At 34.2% G+C, this 21,615-nt stretch overlaps 1 protein-coding gene across 2 annotated transcripts in view; it reads left to right on the top strand.

Annotated features, from left to right (window-relative positions):
• COPS2 (COP9 signalosome subunit 2) overlaps positions 1-21,615 on the top strand; it is a 55,862-nt gene that overhangs the window by 21,351 nt on the left and 12,896 nt on the right. The window contains exons 2-9 of one of the 2 annotated variants that reach the window (XM_007479931.3): positions 3,380-3,493; positions 3,908-3,985; positions 8,542-8,667; positions 14,033-14,122; positions 14,247-14,324; positions 16,885-17,059; positions 17,851-18,029; positions 18,150-18,202. In XM_007479931.3, coding sequence (XP_007479993.1) covers positions 3,380-3,493; positions 3,908-3,985; positions 8,542-8,667; positions 14,033-14,122; positions 14,247-14,324; positions 16,885-17,059; positions 17,851-18,029; positions 18,150-18,202 — 893 coding nt within the window. Of the gene's footprint in view, positions 1-3,379; positions 3,494-3,907; positions 3,986-8,541; positions 8,668-14,011; positions 14,123-14,246; positions 14,325-16,884; positions 17,060-17,850; positions 18,030-18,149; positions 18,203-21,615 lie in introns of both variants that reach the window. The other variant, XM_007479930.2, reaches the window with a different exon arrangement.

Below are 21,615 nucleotides of genomic sequence, written 5' to 3'. Positions count from 1 at the left end.
CAACTGAGGTAGCTGGGACTGGGAAGAGGAAAGGTGACTTGTTTAGTTACCCAAGTTCTAAGTAGCAGCACAAGAGTTTGATCTGATGTCTTCCAGTTCCAGATTTACTGTATTTTTCTACTGTGGAACTTGAAAAGAACTCTTGGCAGTAACAATTTGGAATACAAATATAAACAACCTTGTAAATAATTTTTAATGCCCATCATGGAGTTTGAACTTCCTTAATAGTTATTGGTAATTTAATGTTTATGGCACATCATGAATAGATTGCTTATTAAGCCCTTATACATGAGATAGTAGAGTCAGTTTTTACTTTGGGATTACTGCTACTTCAGGTCTTTAAGGACCTTGAAGAAGTTATGAAAAATATTACCCAACATATTGTTCTTTTGTGTTTTTCTCTCCTGACAGAATGTTGCTTTTTTGAGAGAAGGAATAATTTCACTTTTTTTTTTTTTGGTCTCCTAGCCCATAGCACAAATTTTTTTTATTTTTCAGTTATTGCCAACTCTTTGTGACCCCATTTGGGATTTTCTTGGCCAAAGATACTAGAATAGTTTGCCATTTCCTTCTCCAACTCATTTTAAAAATTAGGAAACTGAGGCAAACGGGTGACTTGCCCTGGGGTCACACAGCTAGGAAGTGACCATATCTGAAATCAGGAAGATGGGTCTTACCAGCACTCTACTTCATCACCTAGCTGCTTATTACTTAGTAAATGCTTTTTGATTGATTACATGTGTATCCATATACTTTTTGTGATGACAACTTAATTCATAACATGGTGGTGAAAACATTGCTGCTACTGATATATGTATAATATGCAGAGCCAAACCTCATTTTAATCCGCAGGTTTGTATTAAGCAACTCCTAAGGCTCTGCAGTAGGTGCAATAAGGCTATGGAAAGTACAAGACAGGGTGCTTGCTCTTAAGAGTTTATAACCTTCAAGTTTTATTTTCTTTTTTCAGTTATTTATTAGGGAGCCCAGATATAACTATGTCCCTGCAAAATAGAACAAATATTCTTCTGATCATGATTGTGATCGTCTTTGTTAGATGTCACATTAGGCATTATTACAATAGTCGATACTGGAATTTTCCAGTTTTTTCCCCTTATAAGTTAAAATTTGCATGATGGAGATATACCAAAAGAAATATCTTATGGAAATATTTTTTCTTACAAAATATTAACATAATTTGTCATATTCATTTTGATTTTGAACTCCATAGTTTTGCCCCAAAGCTGTTTAGCCCCTCCATTAAACCATTTTATGAGAGTAAAATATAAAGGAAATCATTTAAAAGTTCCTGCTTAATGTTACAGTCAAATAGTCCAAAATTAGATTGTACAGCAAGCATTCATTTTTCAGGGGGTTGGATCTCAGAGCACCTTTTGAAATAGACATATTATTTTAAATTGTGTTTAGTTACCCCACAATGTACTAATGCTGCTGTATTAACTAAACTCAAATTTATTGCTATGTTTCTCTTTAAAAATGTTTTGAGCTTCAGCTTGGTTGAAAGGGGAAATGAATAAGAATTTTTATATAGGGTCTACTATGTGCTACACTGTGCTAAGCACTTTACAAATATTTTTGCATTTGAACCTCACAACCACTTTACCAGGTTGATGGGTTCTTAGGTACAAATAGGGACTCCAAGCATCAGGCCCCAATAGTAGCTTCAGGTACCTGAAATAAGGATTGGGGTCAGTCCTTGGGGGAGGAGGAAAAGACTGTTCACAAGGACAAGAACTAGAGATAATTGAATGACCCTTAAACTTTCTAAATCATAGTTTCCTTGGATGGAGGGGAAGGGAAAGTGAGTGGGTATAGGAGCAAGCATTGATTAAATACCTACTACATACCAGGCACTGAACTAAACACTTTACAGATAATTATCTCATTCAATCTTAACTCACTGAGATAAGGAATTATTATTATCCCAATTTTATGGCTGATGAAACTGAGTTAGACAAGTTAAATGGTCCATGGTCACACTGGTAGTGTCTCAAGGCTGAATTTGAACTCAGACCTTCCTGACTGCAAAGCCAGCACACTATCCTTCCCCACCCACCTACCTAGCCCCTAATGCTAATTGCTGAAACTGAGAAAAGAAGGAGAATCGTGGCTCCTAGAATAGTTGGCAGCTGAGTTTTTTCTAATTCTTGTCTCTTTGAAGATTTTTTTTTCCTTCTCATTGCTAGGTGAGATGGGAACAAAAGAAAACTGGGGTTCATGGTAGGAAGGCAGAGATTGTTGAAAGATTTGCCAGGCCAAGCCGGGCAGCTGAGAATGGTGTGTAGAGGTTTACACCAGGAGATGAAAGGAAAATTAATTCTTTATGATAGAGGAGAATAAGGAACTTGTTTGGACAGCTGCTGATCTATGAAATTGGGTAAAATTCCTTGTTCTTACCATACACATAGATCTACTCCTTTGGGATATTTACACAATTTTTATTGTGATACCCAGACTTTAGAATTGAAAAGAAGTGAATAAAGATGAAACAGTGGAGGATTGAGAGCTAAGGTAAAAAATTTACTGCTCATTTCCTAAAGACACCAAAAGTTTTGCTTCTATGCTTTTGAGCTATAGAAAATATTGATTTGATAGAAAATTTGATTTGAAGAAGGAAAAGATTATAGGTATCCTCTGTTGTCCAAGCAATTCACAGGTCACTTCAAATTTTTGTTTCTTTTGGGCCCTTTATATTTTATACGCCTGCTTCTTTTAGCAGTTAATTTTAATGTCCTTCCTCCTTTCCCCCCAAAAACAATTTACTATAAAGTTTGAGTTTCTGGAAAGCATATGCCACTTTTTTATTCATAGTAACCAAATACGGAACTGAACTGAACTCTAGCTTATTGTTATGAAAACCTATCTGTGAAATAGTTACACTTATCATACTTACTGTGAATTTCTTATACTTTTTGCCTTTGTAAAGTTTTAGAAGGAAGAAGCTGAGAAGGGAACTTTTTTCCCCATTTAAGTTTATTTGACTTAACTAAATTATCAGAGACAACTAGCATTTGCATATTTTTACCAGAATTTTTTTTAACCCTTACCTTCTGTCTTATTATCAATTCTAAGACAGAAGAATGTTGAGGGCTAGGCATTTGAGGCTAAGTGACTTGCCCAGGATCACACAGCTAGAAAGAATATGAGGCCAGGTTTAGATCCAGGTGACCTCCTCCTAACTCTAGGTCTGGTGCTCTATCCACTGTACTACCTAGATATGCTCTTTCAGGAATTCAAATCCACTTACACTGAATTTGTCAGTGGATTACTACTTGTATTTAAGTTTTCAATTCTATTTCAAGTTAAGGTTTTATTAGTGTCTTGATTTTCTCTGTTCATGTTTCTTTCAAAAATATAGGAATACTCTGAAGATAGTAACTCTGAACCAAATGTGGATTTGGAAAACCAATACTACAATTCCAAAGCATTGAAGGAAGATGACCCAAAAGCAGCATTAAGCAGTTTTCAGAAGGTACTTACTTTTTTCAGCTGATTTTATAGGATTGTTATTTGTGAAGATATGCACATGTGTATACAATTTATGTATAACAAATGTCTGAGGAGGGATTCACAGGCTTCTCTAGTGGGCTATGGGATTTCATGATACAAATAAGGTTAAGGTCTGAAATAAGACAAGCATCTCACTTAAGGGATGATCAAATTTAGATCGAAAGGATCTAGGTTACTTGACTGAGTTCACAAAGATAAGCTTCAGAGTCAAGATATTTCTAACAAGTCTTATATTGTTTTATCTTATAGTTGGGTCATTTGCTTGAAAAATGCTCAGGGTAAAAACATTGACATTCTTGTGTAAATAGTTTTCATAATCTAAATATTGTCAAATATAGTTTATTAATAATAGGCTGAAGAAATATCTCTCTTTTAGGTTTTGGAGCTTGAAGGTGAAAAAGGAGAATGGGGATTTAAAGCACTGAAACAGATGATTAAAATAAACTTCAAGTTGGTAAGAATTTTTGAGAGGTATAAAAATAATTTGATAGAGTCTCATTGTATCTTACCATTTCATCTAGGTTAGCATTACAAGGCAATACTATATTTCAAGACAACAATACACATTTTGTAATGTTTTAAGTTTAGAAAGGATTTTCCTAAAAACAACCCTGTGAGATTGAGAATTCAATCACCATTCTCAATTTACAGATGAAAAAGCTGATAGTGAGAGGCTTAACTTATTATTTGCCCCTGACCATGATATGACTTTTAAATGTCAAAACCGGAATTAAGACCAGTTCACCTGTGCAAGTCCATGGCTCTTTCTGTGCAATATACACTTTGTGGTTCTAGATAAAAATGTTTCCATACTAAGACTGCTTTACTTTTCTGTTGTATGATGTAATACATTCCATCTTTTAAAATCCTGTATTACAAACATTCACAAATTTCTGTCAAAGAGTCATAATAGAACAGTAAAGGTGAATTTAAGGGATCACTTAGTCTAGAGATCCCCTTGTTTTACCAATGAAAAGAGACTGAATACCTCTCTTAGTCCTTCTTTTAAAGAGGATATTATCTTTGTGGTTCTTTGAGGCTCACTTACCATATTTAAAGGCTTTCTTAATGGCCGGGGGGGGGGGGGGGGGGCATAAAAAAACAGTCTGAATTTGTTGTTGCATGAGTATTTGTTTATTTGAAAATAATACATCCTGTGGGAATTGAAAGATTATTAGGATAACTTTATAGACTTTCTGTCCTTAATCTCCATTTGATTTTAAGAGAGGGTAGGTACCACAGTAGAAGGGATATGTAGAGAGGAATCTGCTACTAGTTCTATACCCCAAAGAAAGAAAAGGAAAAGGGCCTATATGTACCAAAATACTTACAGCAGCTCTTTTTGTGGTGGCAAAGAATTAGAAATTAAGGAGATGCCCACCAATTAGGGATTGACAGAAAAATTTGTGGTATATCATTGTGATGGAATACTATTGTGCTATAAGAAATGACAAACACTGGGAAGACTTACATGAACTAATGCAAAGTGAAATAAATACAACCAGAAAAGCATTGTATACTATACAATAATAATATATATAATAACATCATATGATAAAATACTTAACTATTCTCAGCAATACAGTAATCCAAAATAGTTCCAAAAGACAATAAAAAATGCTATCTACCTCCAAAGAAAGACAATACAGATTGAAACATACTTTAAATTTTTATTATTCTTGGGGGGGGGGGTGGTTAAAATTTTGTCTTTGTTTTCCTTTTTTGAAAAATGGCTGAATTTTTACATGTATAGTCAATATCAAATTACTTGCCTTCTCAAGGGGAGGAGACAATTTGGAACTAAAAACTTTTAAAAACAAATGTTAAAATTTTGTTTACATGTAATTGAGAAGAAATAAAATAATAATAAAATTTAAAGGAAACCAGGACAGCAGATAACTGAGGCCCATTACAAGGACTAACGAAACTTAATCACCCAATATAATGCAGCACTTAAATTTCTGTTTTCCCTAGCCCTTACAGGTTTCAAATGCCTCTGAATTTCCTAGTTTTTTCCCTGCTCTTATTTCTCTGTCAGCTTTTCTGTGTCCCAAATTTGACTTCTCTTTCCTCTATTCACTGAATCATTTGCCTCCCTCTTTTGTCTTAAAGCAGGATAGGTTAGACTCCAAGGAACATAACTCCATGCCTATGTAACTAACACTTTAACTCTTCCCCCTTCTCCCCTCCTCCATCCCCAGTCTTATAAGAATCCTCCTTACCAGGAACATTTTAAAAGAAAATTATTTTTAGTAGGAGAATTTATTTGCACTATAGAATATTTTTATTGAAAAGATGTACTTTTTTTTTCATTGAGAAGGTTTGTATAATTAAAGGAACCCTACAATTTCCCATGGGCATTTTAGCCCAGTCTCCTTTTTCTGATTAACTGTAAACCCAATTCTTATCCATGTGCATGGGTTATCTAAGGAATATATGGTCACACAATGTAAATAAAATATTCATATAATGTACAGGTATTTGTTCATGTATGTCTGTATAATATATACTGAAAAGGAAAACTTAATGAGTTCTATAGTTATCCCATCTAATAACTTTATGACATTATCCAGATAACAAGCATTTTCCTACACTTGACTTTTTCCAGTATTTACAATTAAGCCATTCTTTTCAGTGAATTTGTATCTTCTTTAGACTTTTGACACAAATAGCATGATGACTGTAAGGAGTAAAATTAGGGGTTATTGACTGAATATACTATACTAGTGGTCACCAGGGATTAGTTTAATCCCAATAAAATGCTCAAGTCAGTTTGGGATTTTTATGGTGGTTTAATTACAATAGAGGGAAGGAATTAAGAAGAAGAGAGAGAGAAAAGGGTATAAGTTTTCTCCAGCCTAGCCTAAGCCAAGGGAAGTTCAGAGAACTCAGCCACGAGGCCTCCTCAGAAGATTAAAACTAGCTCGGGTTCCAGCCTCAAGGTCTACTCTGAGATGAGGGGCCTCCTAAAAGGATAGTGCTTTAGGAGGTAAAGGAAAGGAGGAATCAGCCTAACCACTCACCCAGGTCATTCAGGAAAGACATCTCACCTAACCCACGCTACAGAGCTTCTCCAGTTACCTCACAGTCAAGCCGCAAACTGACTTGAGCATTTTATTGGGATTCAATTAATCCCTGGTGACCACTAGTATAATATATTCGGTCAATAAGCCCTAAATTTTATACTTTACATATCCGTAAGTAGAAACACCTGGAACGCCTCACCATCTATAGCAGGGATTCTTAATTTTAGATCTAGTCTATATGCATGTGTGTGTAACAATTGGATTTCAGTATAATTGGTTTTCTTTGTAATCCAATGCTTTTTTATTTTATGCATTTAAGAATATTATTTTGAGAAGAGGTCCATTGGCTTCTATAAATTTCCAGAAGGCTGTATCACACACCAAAAAAATGGTTAAGAACTCCTAGACTATACAAAATCTGCTTTCATCTCAGACTGTGCTTTTTTCTGTAATTACCACCGCAAAAATGACAAACACTTTAACTGGAATTTATTTTCCCATTTTATGTCTGACATGATATTAATAATTAGTTCTATACTCTGTTAGATATAGTATACCTCTTATATTTTTCAAGGATTTTTGCATGATTACAGTATGTGCGTGGGAAATACCTTTTTGAAAGGTAAGTCAGAGAAATTGGTATTATTAATCCCTCACTTCTTTTTAAAAGAAATTTTAAAGGAATTTATTTTCAGAATTTAAATCTTTAGAGAATTTTATATTGATTTAACTGTATACAAATAAATTCATCATTCAAAGATCTTTAGAATGAGTAATCATTAAATGAACTTTGTGTTTGGGAAGGACAAAAAAACATATTACCTGTTTATATATCTTCCCTTAGATGAAACTTATAAGGTAGAGGCAGGAAAAGTAAAGAGTCTTAGAAATAGCAAGGGTTAAATGGGGCTAGGTGACAAGTTTATAAGTTTTCCTGCATTGCATAATTTAAAGAGCTATGGAAAGATTTCCCCTTTGCTGAAAAGATCTACTTGCCAAGAAACTAAAGATTCATTGCTTTAGATATTGAAAGCATTTAATTCTTGAAGAGATGATAGTGACTTATTATTTCATTGATATTTGGGAACCTCAGGTAAGGGAACTCCCATCTAATGCAGATTGGCACATCTCTGCAACTTATAATTTTAGAGAGTTGCTCAGAGCATTGAGAAGTGATTAACCTAAGGGCAGACAGCCAGCATATGTTAGAGGCAGCACTTGAACCCACATCTTCTTGATTGACTCTAAAACCTGTTCTCTCCATTATGCCATGTTGCCTCTCAGAGCCATAGAATACAGTACAAATAGTTCTGGTTGGCATATGACCTGAAGATTAATCAGCTATTATCAAATAAGCATTAGCTAAGATTAAGACCTTATAGGGCTTTAGAGACAGATATGTGAGATTCAGTGATCCTTCACTTTCTTCTGCTTTGTGGTTTAATGATGATAATAAACTTATAAGTGTTAACCATTATTAATGTATAGAGGAAAATTCATAGCTTTCCCCCCCTATGCATTGTATGGTGCTGAAATCTCCCAGATAATTAAAAGCACTTTTAAGAAGCTAGGTTTCTAAAAAGTAATTTGAGCAGCATTAATTTGGAATTTTTGTAGAAATTTCTTTTAAACTTAGCCATTGCTTTGAATTTAAGAATTCTCTTTGGATTATTTATGCCTGTTCTCATAGTAGAAATATAAAAGCTTTGAAGAATAGCATCTGAAAGTTAGAATACTATCAAGTTTTCACCACCAGCTTTATCTTGGAATCTAGTTGCACTATTTTGGATTTAGAGACCAAAGGATGTTATTTCAAACTAACTTTTATAATTAACTATGTGATCCTGCATTTATCTATCTAAAATAGTTATGACTTTTAATTATGTAATTATTTCAATTCTGTGCTTTAGTCAGTAAAAAAATATATATATAATAAGATTACCCAGGATATTTTTTAATAGATCTCATGTCTTTTGCTTCATAGACGAACTATCCAGAAATGATGAATAGATATAAACAACTATTGACCTACATTCGGAGTGCAGTCACAAGGAATTATTCTGAAAAGTCTATTAATTCTATTCTTGATTATATCTCTACTTCTAAACAGGTTAGATTCCGGTTTTTTGTTTGTTTTTTTCCATCTTGGTACACGCCTACATATCCGTTGTTTCTAATGAATTTCATACAGTTCTTAAAAATCTAACACAGTCATATTCCTTAATTAAGTTCAACAATTTTTTTTTTTAGTTGTCACTATGTGTGTGGAATTGTACTAGGTTTTTTGAGAGATACAAAGATCATATAAGATGCAGCCCCTTATGGAATTTATAGACTAGTAGAGGGAATATGAACAAATAATCATTTATTAACTGCTCACTTTGTGCTAGGCAGTTGTGATAAAAAAAAATCAAACTTGTCTTCCCTCAAGGAACTTATATTTTATTGAGTAAGAAAATAATTATATACAAAACAACTAGAGGGAATGGCACATAAAAAGTAAATAAATATAAGAGTATGACCCAGTGGTAGTTCCAAAGGTGAAAGCAGAGTATGGGGGTTGAAGAGGAATATACTATCTCTGAGCATAAAAACTTCTTGGAGAAGGTAATGCTATGTAATTGTGGTTTGTTTGTTTGTTTGTTTGTTTGTTTGTTTTTAAAGCTTTTCTAGTCTAGAGAATAGTGACTTTATCAAAGGTAGGAAAAAGAGAAAAAGTGTAAGTACAGAAAAAGAGGGAAGAATCCAATTTGGCTCATGTGGTATATAGAACAGTCTTTTTTGGTGGTGGTTATTTTAGATGTGTCTGGCTCTTCAGGTCCCATTTGGGATTTTCCTGGCAGATACTGAAGTGGTTTGTAATGTCATTCTCCAGCATATTTTATAGATGAGGAACTGAGGCAAATAGGGTTAAGTGACTTGTCAAGGGTCACAGAGCTAGTAAGCATCTGAGACCAGATTTGAACTCAGGAAAATTAATCTTCCTGACTTGAAGCCTGACATTCTATTCATTATGCTGACTAGGTGACCAGTGAGTATAAAGTAAAGCTGGAAAAGTAGAGACTTACTGTGCAAGATTTTAAGTGTGAAGACTTAACAAGATTTAATTTTACTCAGTTTTGGGTTGTTTTTTAAATAACATGCTCTTAAAAGTATTAAGTACAGATTTTTTGAAGGTATTTCCTTGAAAGAATTATCTACAGATATATGTGAGCTAGAAACTCCATTAGTTGTCCTGCATAAGAATCCTATACTGTTCTCATTATTCCCAGGAATACATTCTGAAATTATCTTTTTGTTTTGTTTTTCATAGTTGAAATGACTATTTAAAATGTTTTAAAATATGTTGGCATTTTAGAGTATTTGCTATATTAGACTGCCTAAAAAAATTAAAAGGTTGGAGGGCAAGCAGGAGCGTGCATGCATGTGTGTATGTGTGTGTGTGGTGGTGGTGGGGGCATTGTGGGTGTTTTCCATGCTAAATATCATAAAGAGTTCCTGCTGCAAATTTGATAAGATAAAAAGGAAATCCATAAAGTCACAATCTCAGGTGTTTCTGAACATAATTATGAGTAAGAAGCATAATGGACTGGAGATCCTAACATATTGGTAGGTTTAACCTCATAGGTATCACTGAGACTTTGTAGAATATGGCTAAAATATAACTTTGAAAGGTTAAATCTCTCTAAAAATAACAACTGATTAGATGAACAAGAGGGAATAGAAGCTATTTCCTTTATTCATTAAGGAAATAGTCTTATTTTAGGAAATCCTGGAGCCAAAATGTTGCCTAGTGTTTAGGTTAAGATAAACATCAAAAAAAAGATTAGTATTGCCAATTATGTTCTATAGACTGTTCCAAAATTCTTAGTGCAGTTTCAGAATTTAATTATATAGAGGGAGTGAGTTAGCTCAGTGTATATAGAAAGGCAGGCCTGGAGATGGGAGGTCCTGAGTTCAAATTTTACTTCAGATACTTCCTAGCTGTGTGACCCTGTGTAAGTCACTTAACCCCAGTTGTCTAGCCTTTACTGCTCTACTGCCTTGAACTTGATAGTATCAGTTCTAAGACAGAAGATATGGGTTTTTTAAATGTACATATTTTATTAAAACTGCACTATTGGGGGCAGCTGGGTAGCTCAGTAAATTGAGAGCCAGCCCTAGAGATGGGAGGTCCTAGGTTCAAATCTGGCCTCAGACACTTCCCAGCTGTGTGACCCTGGGCAAGTCACTTGACCCCCATTGCCTAGCTCTTACCACTCTTCTGCTTTGGAGCCAATACACAGTATTGACTCCAGGACAGAAGGTAAGAGTTAAAAAAAAATGCACTACAAATTTTAGAACAGCCTGTATATATTACTAATTATAATTATACTTCAGGCCACCTAGAGAGAAAGAGGAAATAGACAAGGCAGTCAGAAATTAGATTATAAGCCAGAAATGATGTCATGATATAGTAACGATGGTGATGTCAAATATCTGGAAATATGCTGGAACATTAAGCTTTATACAATCTTAGCATGCCTTAATAGTGATCTTGTCCTTTGAAAAGAGAAAGAAGCAGCAAAGGGAGTCTGAACCTCATTCTCATCAAGAAAACTGGTTGCCAAAGTGCAGAAGAACGGAACTTTAGCCAAAAGTGACGTTTTTCTCCCCACCTCGTCCCCAAATATGTTTCAGAATATGTTTTACAGGAGAGGCAAATTCTGACATGCACCCTAAACATTCGAAGAGAAAATGCCAAAGGATTCAAGAAAGAAAATTCTATAAGGAAAGTCATATTAGAAGGTATAGAATGTTCTAGGCAATGAAATATTGGAAACGAAATGTCTACTTGGTCTAGAATACAGTATTGGCCTGCCCCACAAGGGAAAAAAAGGTGGAATTAAACACATAAGCTTTCATCCTTCTGGAGAAAGAAAACAATACATGAAGATATGCAGATTCAATAGTAATAGAAAATCATTTCAAAGTAGAGGGAGCCACTAACATTTGGAGGGAAGTCAGGTGGATTCTTGAGTAGAAGGTTAACACCTGAGCCCATGTTGTAAAAGAAGACAAGGATTCCCAGGAATGACAGTGAAACGGGAAGTTCATTTTAGTCATGGGTACCAATGACTTTTACAAAGGCATGTGTGGACCATAGAATGTTAGGTGTGAGGAACAGGTTGATAGTCTTAGTAGAAATGCCACATGGAGGGAGTAATATTTTTAAAAATGAAAAGGAGATTGGGGCCAGATTTTAGAGATAAGATTTTATAATTTAATTTTAGTCAATAGAGCTCAATTTGGCAGCTTTATGAGAAAAGAGAAAGGAAACATGGAAACCAGTAAGAATGCTTTTGCCATAGTCTAGGCAAGAGGTGATAAGAACTCAACCTAGGAAGTGGCTGTGTGGAGGGCAAAGAAGCTGGTGTATCCAAAAGATTTGATCTAAAAAGAATTCCATTAAGAAACAAAAGAAGGGACTGTCTAACTAGAACATTGTCGCTACATAGGAAATTTACCAGCCAGCTTAGGTTTTTTAAGACATACAGAAGGAGGAAGTAAAAAAGATAAAATACAGATCATGGATTGGCCCTCATAGAGTTCTATCAGTAATTCCAAACCTCAGAGAATATGCTGTCTGGTGATGACTAATAAGAAAAACAAGGATTGGAAAAAAAAAATATGGTAGAAGGAATGGAGGTAGAAGGCACTGCATATAAAATTAAGGAAACTGAGGCCCAGAGAGCCATATTGCTTAAATTTGGCTTCCAAAAAATCAACTTTGCTATATAGTTTACTTGAGAGAGATTTGAGGACTATTGCATACTACAAATTTAGAGTGAACAGTGCTACCTAACTGCCAAAAAAGCTAATGCAGTAATGTCTAGAGCAGTGGTGGTGAACCTATAGCACACATACCAGAGGGGGCCTCTGAGAGCCCTCTCTGTGGGCATGCCCACTGTCACCCCAGCACAGAATTTGCTAGAATTTGTTACCAGAAAGCCAAAGGAACACAGGGCTGGGCTGCTCCCCTCCCCCTTTCCATGCTTACCTGAGGATATCACCCACATCTCTAAAAGGTTCGCCATTACTGGAGAGTAAAGGGAGTGATAGTCATGCTATACCATTTTAAAACTGGAATAATTTAGTTAATGATGATCAAGATGATAGGGAGTCTTAAGATGCTTTCGTATATGATGACAAATTGAGGAATCTGGGAATGTAAAAATGTTAAGCTTAGAAATGCAATAGGATAGGAAGACATTATATCACTTTTTAAATATTTGAAGAAAAATCATGTGAAAGAGGGATTAGAATAATTTCTGCTTGACCCCAGAGGTCAGAACTAGGGCCAAGTAGTAGATTTGCAATTATGCAGATTAATATTTGATGTAAGAGGGGCATCTCGGTAGCTCATTGGATAGAGAACCAGGCCTGGAAAGAGGAGGACCTGGGTTCAAATCTGGCCTCAGACACTTCCTAGCTGGGTGACCCTGGGAAAGTCACTTAACCCCAATTGCTTACCACTTACTGGCCTTCTGCCTTAGAACCAATACTTAATAATGTTTTCTAAGAAGATAAAGATGGGGGGGGGGGGATTTCATATAAGGAAGCACTTTTTTTTTTTAATTTTTAAATTTTATTTAGTCAATTTAGAACATTATTCCTTGGTTACAAGAATCATATTCTTTCCCTCCCCCCACCCCTTCCAGTAGCCAACATGCAATTCCACTGGGTTTTATGTGTTTCCTTGATCAGAACCTATTTCCATGTTGTTGATGTTTCCACTAGGATGATCATTTAGAGTCTACATCCCCAGTCTTATCCCCCTTGACCCGTGTGATCAAGCAGTTGTTTTTCTTCAGTGTTTCTACTCCCACCGTTTTTTAAGGAAGCACTTCTTGACAAGTAAAACATTTGAAAAAGCAAAATAGGCTAGCTTTGGATGAAGGCGTTTCCCCCTAATCCCCCCATCCCCATCAGAGATCTTAAAGGGGAATTTGGATGTTGAGAATGATAAGGGAACTCTTGTAGTTTGGGTTGGCCTCTGAAATACTTTCCAAATCTGAAATCCTGTTATAGTAAGTAAAATGTATGTGTGATTGCAGTAGAAGGTGAATGTTATTAGTAGAATATAACCTATAGTTCAGCTTGTTGGCTAGATGATATCACACTACAGATAAAATAAACTTTTTATGAATTACCCCTAGAGACCTTTTGTTACTAATAAATGCTTCTCAAATTGCAGGCAGCCCACTTTAACAAAACAAGGTTATGAAATATATTTCATTCATAGGTTGGAGGCTGCTTGCACATAGATTTCACTAGTTTTTACTCCCTGTAAGCAGATACTCAATAAGATACGGAATACAGTATCTTTTGTTTATTAAAATTCAAACATGCACTTTTAGTTTGTTCAGATTAACTTTTATTAACAGGTATAAATTTGCTGTTTACAATTATAGAATTCTGATTTTTTATGTCAGATGGATTTACTGCAGGAATTCTATGAAACAACACTGGAAGCTCTGAAAGATGCTAAGAATGATAGGCTGTGGTTTAAGACAAACACAAAGGTAACATTTAAAGTTAATTGTTTTGTTCATTGTATATCCTAAAGATGCTAACCTCTCAATTCCAAATTAATTGGTTTTTACAATTTACAAATTAAATGGTTTTAAAGACTTTGCTTTCTTACAGCTTGGAAAATTATATCTAGAACGAGAAGAATATGGAAAGCTTCAAAAAATTTTGCGCCAGTTGCATCAGTCATGCCAGGTAGTATCCATCATTTTCTTTGTATTCATTTGTATGTGTGTGTTTTATTAAGTACAAGTAATAACTGCATTTCCCAGAGCAAAGACAAATAATGTACCAGTTTAGAATATTTTATGTTGCTAAGTTTTCTAAAAGAAGTAGAAATTTAAATTTAAAAAATAAGTGCTCCCACCCTGGAAATAAAAGGGAGTTTAGATCTGTGCCATAATTTCTTATAGGTCAACAAAAAACAGTGTTCTTAAAAGGTGAGTTTAAATTTCTAGTTATAATTGTCTATAATGCTTATTTAATCACATATAAATGTAACTCCAAATAAAACTATTTACTTTAAACATAGGTATTTGGAATTCAATTCTGTAGAATTGTATATGGTAGAAGTAATATACCTCCCTTTTTATATCACAGTGCTCTTAATCCACTTTAACCATGGATCTAAATTTTAAAACCTAATTTAAAAGAGAATTTATTTCATAATTTTGTAATATACCAATAAATTAATACATAGCTAAATGTGTCAAACATCACATATCGAAGAGAGAAATTCTGAAAACCGATGATACAATAATCCTGACATAACCATTGTATGGATTTATGTTGCTCAATTTTATGTTAGTTATAAAGAGTTCTGTTTCAGGCCAAGGGAAGTGAAGTCCAAAGGAAATAACAATGATATTAAAAAGCATCATTAAATTTTTTTAAAATGGAAATAAATTCTAAATTAAAAGTATAAGTTGTCCACAGTTTGAATTTTGTTTTGTTTTGTTTTTTCACTTTAATTTGTTCTCTAAAACCAGAATATAAGTTTCATCTGAAAGTAGAATCTATTTTGAAACTTGAAGCTTTTCTCCATTTGATCTACTTAGTTAGCAGATGTTTCTTAGGTTAGAGTTCTTATGAAAAATACCTTCTTATATATTCAAAGCTCTTCTGGGCATTGCTGGTATTCTCTGATGGTAATAATCTGCATTATCTTCTATGAATAGAAGAGAAAAACTTAGTAGGAGAAAAAAGAATTGATTGAGTAACTTCTCTCTTTTAAAAACAAAGACTAGTTATAAACCACATTTTAAGCTCACCATTTATTATTTTTTCACCTGATTATTTTTCATAATGTAACAAAAATAATTTAATTTCCTTCTCAGCTATTCAGGGTTTTTCATGGTAGATTTTAGTCCAGCCTTCATCAGAAAGGATGTTTGCTCCAATTTCAAAGTGAAATGGATATAGAAAAGAAACCAGGATAGACTTTGAAGGGCTCTTCAGAATAGAGGGAACTTTGCAGATTTGTCTATAGGAAGTCTTATGAATGCTTTGAAGGAATAAAAGCTGCAAAATAGTCTGGTAAAATTACCTCTGGTGAATTTTGCATTTATTTCAAAACATGAAAAAAAGTACATCTTCTGTGCATTGTAAACACCATTCTAATATTTGATCTTGTGTTTTTATTTTACTGTGGAAGCAGGAGGTCATAACCTGCATGTGCCCTTACCTTTTGCACTCCATCTATTAGATTCTTATAGTGGTCCAGCTGACAGTTTTAATCTGGATCTTCTAAAACAGTTTTTTAGTAGAAGATAAAGATCCTAAAATATAATATGTCAAAACAGTTCCTGGAAAGAAATTATTGACCTACATTAATAATAGACATTAGAATATCTAACTCTTGGTTAAATGATTCTTTTTATTGATGCATATTGTGTATGTTATTTTGAAAAATATTTACATACTGATGGCCTCAAGATACAAATAAATGCACACCTTAGATATCCTTTACTTACAAACAGTTGTTGATGTTGACTAGTGAGCTCCTTTGTTTTTTAAAAATGGAAATTTTGAATCCTAGACTTCAATCCCCAGAAGTCCTTGGTATTTCCCAGAATTCCCTATAATCTCACCTGAGTCCCCAAGTTGGCGAGATCACAATTGGTATTTAACTGGCAGTAACTCCTCCCATGCTCTCTTCTCTTCCATTGCAATGATGTAGCAAGTGTAGCAAGTAAGCCAAGCACAGGGATTTTGAATGGGCTAATCAGCCATGGGCACGTGGTTTTATTATTTTCTATCCTTGATTTCTAATAATCCTTAATAAACATCATAAAAATATAATATTTTTATTATTAGATATAATTTAATTTTTACAATTTATAGTAGTAGTTTATAGTTCTTAGCAGGTGAATAGTAGCTGACAATTACACAAGTTTCCTTTTTGACACATTACCAGTAGCTATAATGAAAATGGAATAGTATTTATAAATTTCCATATTCTAAGTTGAGATTTGCAAAGCATTTTTTGCAAATAAAATAGTATAAAAAGAAGTTTAGATTTCATGCCTAGTTTACAAATTCTTTTTTTAACTCATAGTTAAATTAGTAATAGACTCTATTTGAGCTAAATTATGGGCTAAAAGAACATTTTATGGTCTAGGAAATAGGTTCTGAGCTTCAAATAATGGAATTAAAAATAAACACTTCGTACATAACTATTTTGCAGTTGGAGACTACATACCTCTATGACTTCTTTCAATTAAATTTGTCACACTAAAAATATTCTCTTTCCTAGACGGATGATGGAGAAGATGACTTAAAAAAGGGTACACAATTATTGGAAATTTATGCATTAGAAATTCAAATGTATACTGCACAGAAAAATAACAAAAAACTTAAAGCATTGTATGAACAGTCACTGCACATCAAGTCAGCCATTCCCCATCCACTGATCATGGGTGTCATTAGAGGTAAGTAGGAAAGAATCTTTTGAAAGGGGATAAATAAAGAAACTATCAAAACATTTACTATAAAGTATAGGCTGCCAGCTAACCCAATGAATAGAGTGCCAGGCCTGGAGATGAGAGACCCGAGTTCAAATTCAGCTTCAGACACTTGCTAGCTTTGTGAACCTGGGCAAATAATTAACCTCTGTTTGCCTCAGTTTCCTCATCTTTAAAATGATGACAATAATAACACTTATCTCCCAGAGTTGTTCTGGTTATCAAATGAGATCATTGTAAAGCACTTGGAACAGTGCCTCATATATAATAATAAGTGCTTCTAAAAAGTGTTAGTTATTAAATATAATTGGTAAATTATTTTACTGACAGTAAATATATTGTCATTCTGCATATATGATATAATAGTTCTTGGTCAGTAAAATAACTAGTTTTGAAATTAAATTTAAGTTAACATTTTTTACCCTGTAAAAGTTCATACCAAGGTAGGGGGAGGAAGGAAGAAAATTCACTTTTATCACAAACTGAATATATGAGAAATTGAAAATTCTTTGAAAAACTCCTTTCTGCTTAAGCTGCAGGTAAGTGGGCAAAGACAGCAAGTTGTTAGTTGCCTAATGAAGAGATTTATTTTTTTTTTAATACAAATGTACACACAGAACTAACTATATATATGTATACACACACACACACATACATATATATATATAATTAAATAATCTACAATGTGCCATTAATATATATTTCATGTGAATGTAAGACTATTTACTTGGCATGTTCTCTTTTTGTATCTTTCACAGAATGTGGTGGTAAAATGCACTTAAGAGAAGGTGAATTTGAAAAGGCTCACACTGATTTTTTTGAAGCATTCAAGAATTATGATGAATCAGGGAGTCCCAGACGAACCACTTGCTTAAAATATTTGGTCTTAGCAAATATGCTAATGAAATCGGGAATAAATCCATTTGACTCTCAGGAGGTACGTTCATACTTTAGTATCTAATGTCCTTTGCCATAAGTGTCTCTTAGGAAAATATGTAACTATTACTTTCTTTATAACTATATATTTATAGTTAATATGTATTTTTATTTTATTTAGGCAAAGCCGTATAAAAATGATCCAGAGATTCTAGCGATGACGAATTTAGTAAGGTAAGATTTTGCCTTTGAATTGGGGAAATTTACTTAAAACAGCAAGTTAAGAATATAATTTTTCTTTTGTGGTAATCACAGTATTGCAGTGATTTCTAATTGTTTAATCTTAAATATATCAAAATAGCAATATTAAAATATTTGAGCATTTTTCCTTCAGAAACCAATAATTGTGATAAAGTTCTATCTATACTCACTAGATCTTACATATGATTTTTACTGAGATAAATATCTACTTTTTTTTGCCTTTATGGATACATTCTTTTTTGAGTAACAAACTGCCAGTGTTTTAAAAGTTATTATTACAAAGTCCTTTGTCACATTGCCTTTCCTCATCTAGCAATGTTAACTTGTTCTGAAATCTGACCAGAAATATTCTGTTTTTACTAGCATTCTGCCCCAATACACACACTTTGAGGTGAAGAAAAATTTCTTTTCCGCTTCTTTCCTTCTCTTATCTTTGACACAATGATCTAAGCTGTCCATCTACAAAATAAAAGCACAGTGGAATGTAATTTATTCTTTTTTTTTTAAACCTCTACCTTCTGTCTTGGAGTCAATACTGTGTATTGGCTCCAAGGCAGAAGAGTAATAAGGGCTAGGCAATGGGGATTAAGTGACTTGCCCAGGGTCACACAGCTGGGAAGTGTCTGAGGACAGATTTGAACCTAGGACCTCCCGTCTCTAGGCCTGGTTCTCAATCCACTGAGCCACCCAGCTGCTCCCAATATAATTTATTCTTAACCAGGGTTGATAATATTTTAAATTAAAAGACCATCTAGCTGTCCATATGGAGAAGAGAGTCAGCATGCCTCCTACTCAGCTATTTCTTTCCTTTTTAAGTTCAATCTCCCTCCCACTTTCCCTAAATTGAGAACTCAATTAGGAGTGAGCATGGTTGTATTTTGAGGCATTTGTTTGTGATTCCAGTGTATTTGTAACTATGGCAAGATGAAGAGAGATAAACAGTAGCTACAGGAGCTACTTAATCTCTTTATCCAAAAGTACTTATTAAAGCCATGTATATAAATCTTGGGCACTCTCATTATTTCTTTGTGTAGTCATTTCTCTTTTTCTGTCAAAAAATATGTCTGTGTGTGTGTATATATATATATATACATATACATATACATATATATATATATTATATGTATATATAAATGCACTGATATGCTCACTATTGTAATCTCATGCTTTTCAGCTTTTTCTTTTCTTACAAATGGCCTTTTCTAGGGTTTTGACTAATAGAAGTCTTACAAGAGTTAGATTAACTTTACCTTTGTTATTTAAACTTAGTTGTCAGTATTTGTAATTAAATGAAGTTTAAAAAGTCAGAAATTACTGGATGTTGCTACCTTGACTATAAGCAATTCAAAACAAAATACTTTGGGGGGGGGGGGCCAAATGAGAGAGATAAAGGAAAGCTTAACCTAGATGAAGGCAACAAAGATTCAGTAGGCAGAAGGTGGCCCAAAGGCCAGCAGTTTTTTCCCTTCCCTTTTCCCCAACCCCTACCCACAGTCATGGTAAGAGGAATGAATGTTGCCTATGGGCAACACCAAGGTTTTTAAGTATATTAGAGATAAATAGGAACCCTTAGGTTTCCCAGGGCCTAGTATCCTAAATTGTCCATCACATTTTACTAGTACTTTAAAGGGAAACAGGGGGCAGAAAGGAAGTGCTTTGTGGAAAAATAGAGATTATAGAATTGCTTTGAGTCCATCCCATGCTGTCAGTCAGTATTGGAAGAATGTACAAAGTTTAAAAATCAAGAGGTAATAGCGTATCTATGATTTCATATATGTAGGGACTCCTTCCACAGTTCAGATCACACACATACTCTCCATCTTATATGATCTTTTTTTAGTCTTTCCACAGAGCCTTCATAGAGGGCATGCCCAATTTTCTGAAAGACTTTTAGGTCTTTTAATCTACTGATTACTAGTGGGTTAGTCAGGCTAGCCATCCATTTATTACTTTCTCTTTATTAAATAATCTATCTACCTTTTTAGGGGTTGAAAACAGATTTTGAAAAAAATTAAGTCTTTATTTCAAAAAGCAGCTCAGGATCATTGAGAGCAATGTTTCACCCATGTTCTCCTATTCATTCTGTGCCAAAGGCATTGTCCTTCTGCAGTGTCTGGAGGACATATACACACACACACACAACACACCACCCCCCAATGTACTAGTTATTGGAGTTACTGTAATCTCAACAATAGCTATTCTTTATCTCCTTGTTTCTTTCTGTTTGGCTTCATAGGTTGAACTCATGGGTGGTTGTGAATTTAATCTAGTATTCTTTTAGTATTCTGGAACTTGATTCAGTGAGAACGCCATCTGCAGAAGGTGGTTGGAGGATTTTGCTATACATAAGAAATTTCTCCATTTGGACTCTGTGCTATTGCTATATATATATATATATATTGCTAGGTGCCTTCCATTACAGAAGGGAGTATCTTTTTTTTTTTTTTTTAACCCTTACCTTCTGTCTTGGAGTCAATACTGTGTATTGGCTCCAAGGTAGAAGAGTGGTAAGGGCTAGGCAATGGGGGTCAAGTGACTTGCCCAGGGTCATACAGCTGAGAGGTGTCTGAGTCTCCAGATTTGAACCTAGGACCTCCGGTCTCTAGGCCTGACTCTCAATCCACTGAGCTACCCAGCTGCCCCCAAGGAAGCATCTTTTTCAAGTGTATGTTACCATTTTTATGCTTGACTTGATATTGATGAACAGCCCATTATTGAAAAAAGTGTTGATATTAATTTGTGTATGAGAAGCATTTTGAAATAAAGTCTTTAAGAGCATATTGTATAGTACTAAAGCAAATGCATTTTTAAAATCCTTAAGCATAACAAGATCTTGATTGTGCAGGCATGGTCTACTTGTTCCCCTCTCATATTTTCATCAAGGATAATCTCATGTGAAAATCCTCATAAAGATTTATAGAGGTGAAAAATGAAAAAGTAGGTTAATAGGTCAGTAGTTATTCATTTCTCTTGCTAATTTTCAATAAGATAATCTGCTTTCTTTTTTTGTGATATTTTCCTAATCATTTGTTATTGCCCCCTCTTTCAGATATTTTATGAATCAGTTCCTTGACCTTTTTCCAAATTATCATCTCCAGCACTGATTTCCTTTATGTATACTGGTGCTGACGTAGCTATTTTCCTGGTTTTGTTTTCTTTAGTGCCATTTCCAACTTATCACAAAGTACTAGAAGAATAGTAGTAAAATAATGAGTTTTTGTGTCTGAGGTTATTGACATTTTCCACATTCAATCTAGTTTCTCTCCTAAGGTTAAACCCATTGTCCATATGTAGCACATATAAGTAGTCTTTTTTTTTTAAGAAAGTATTCTCAATGTTTAACTTCTTTCTTCTTTAAATTGAAACCCTTACCTTCCCTCTTAGAC

The sequence above is a fragment of the Monodelphis domestica genome, chromosome 1, assembly GCF_027887165.1.
Source record: "Monodelphis domestica isolate mMonDom1 chromosome 1, mMonDom1.pri, whole genome shotgun sequence".
NCBI lineage: Eukaryota > Metazoa > Chordata > Mammalia > Didelphimorphia > Didelphidae > Monodelphis > Monodelphis domestica.
This window is presented reverse-complemented; position numbering and strand designations above follow the sequence as displayed.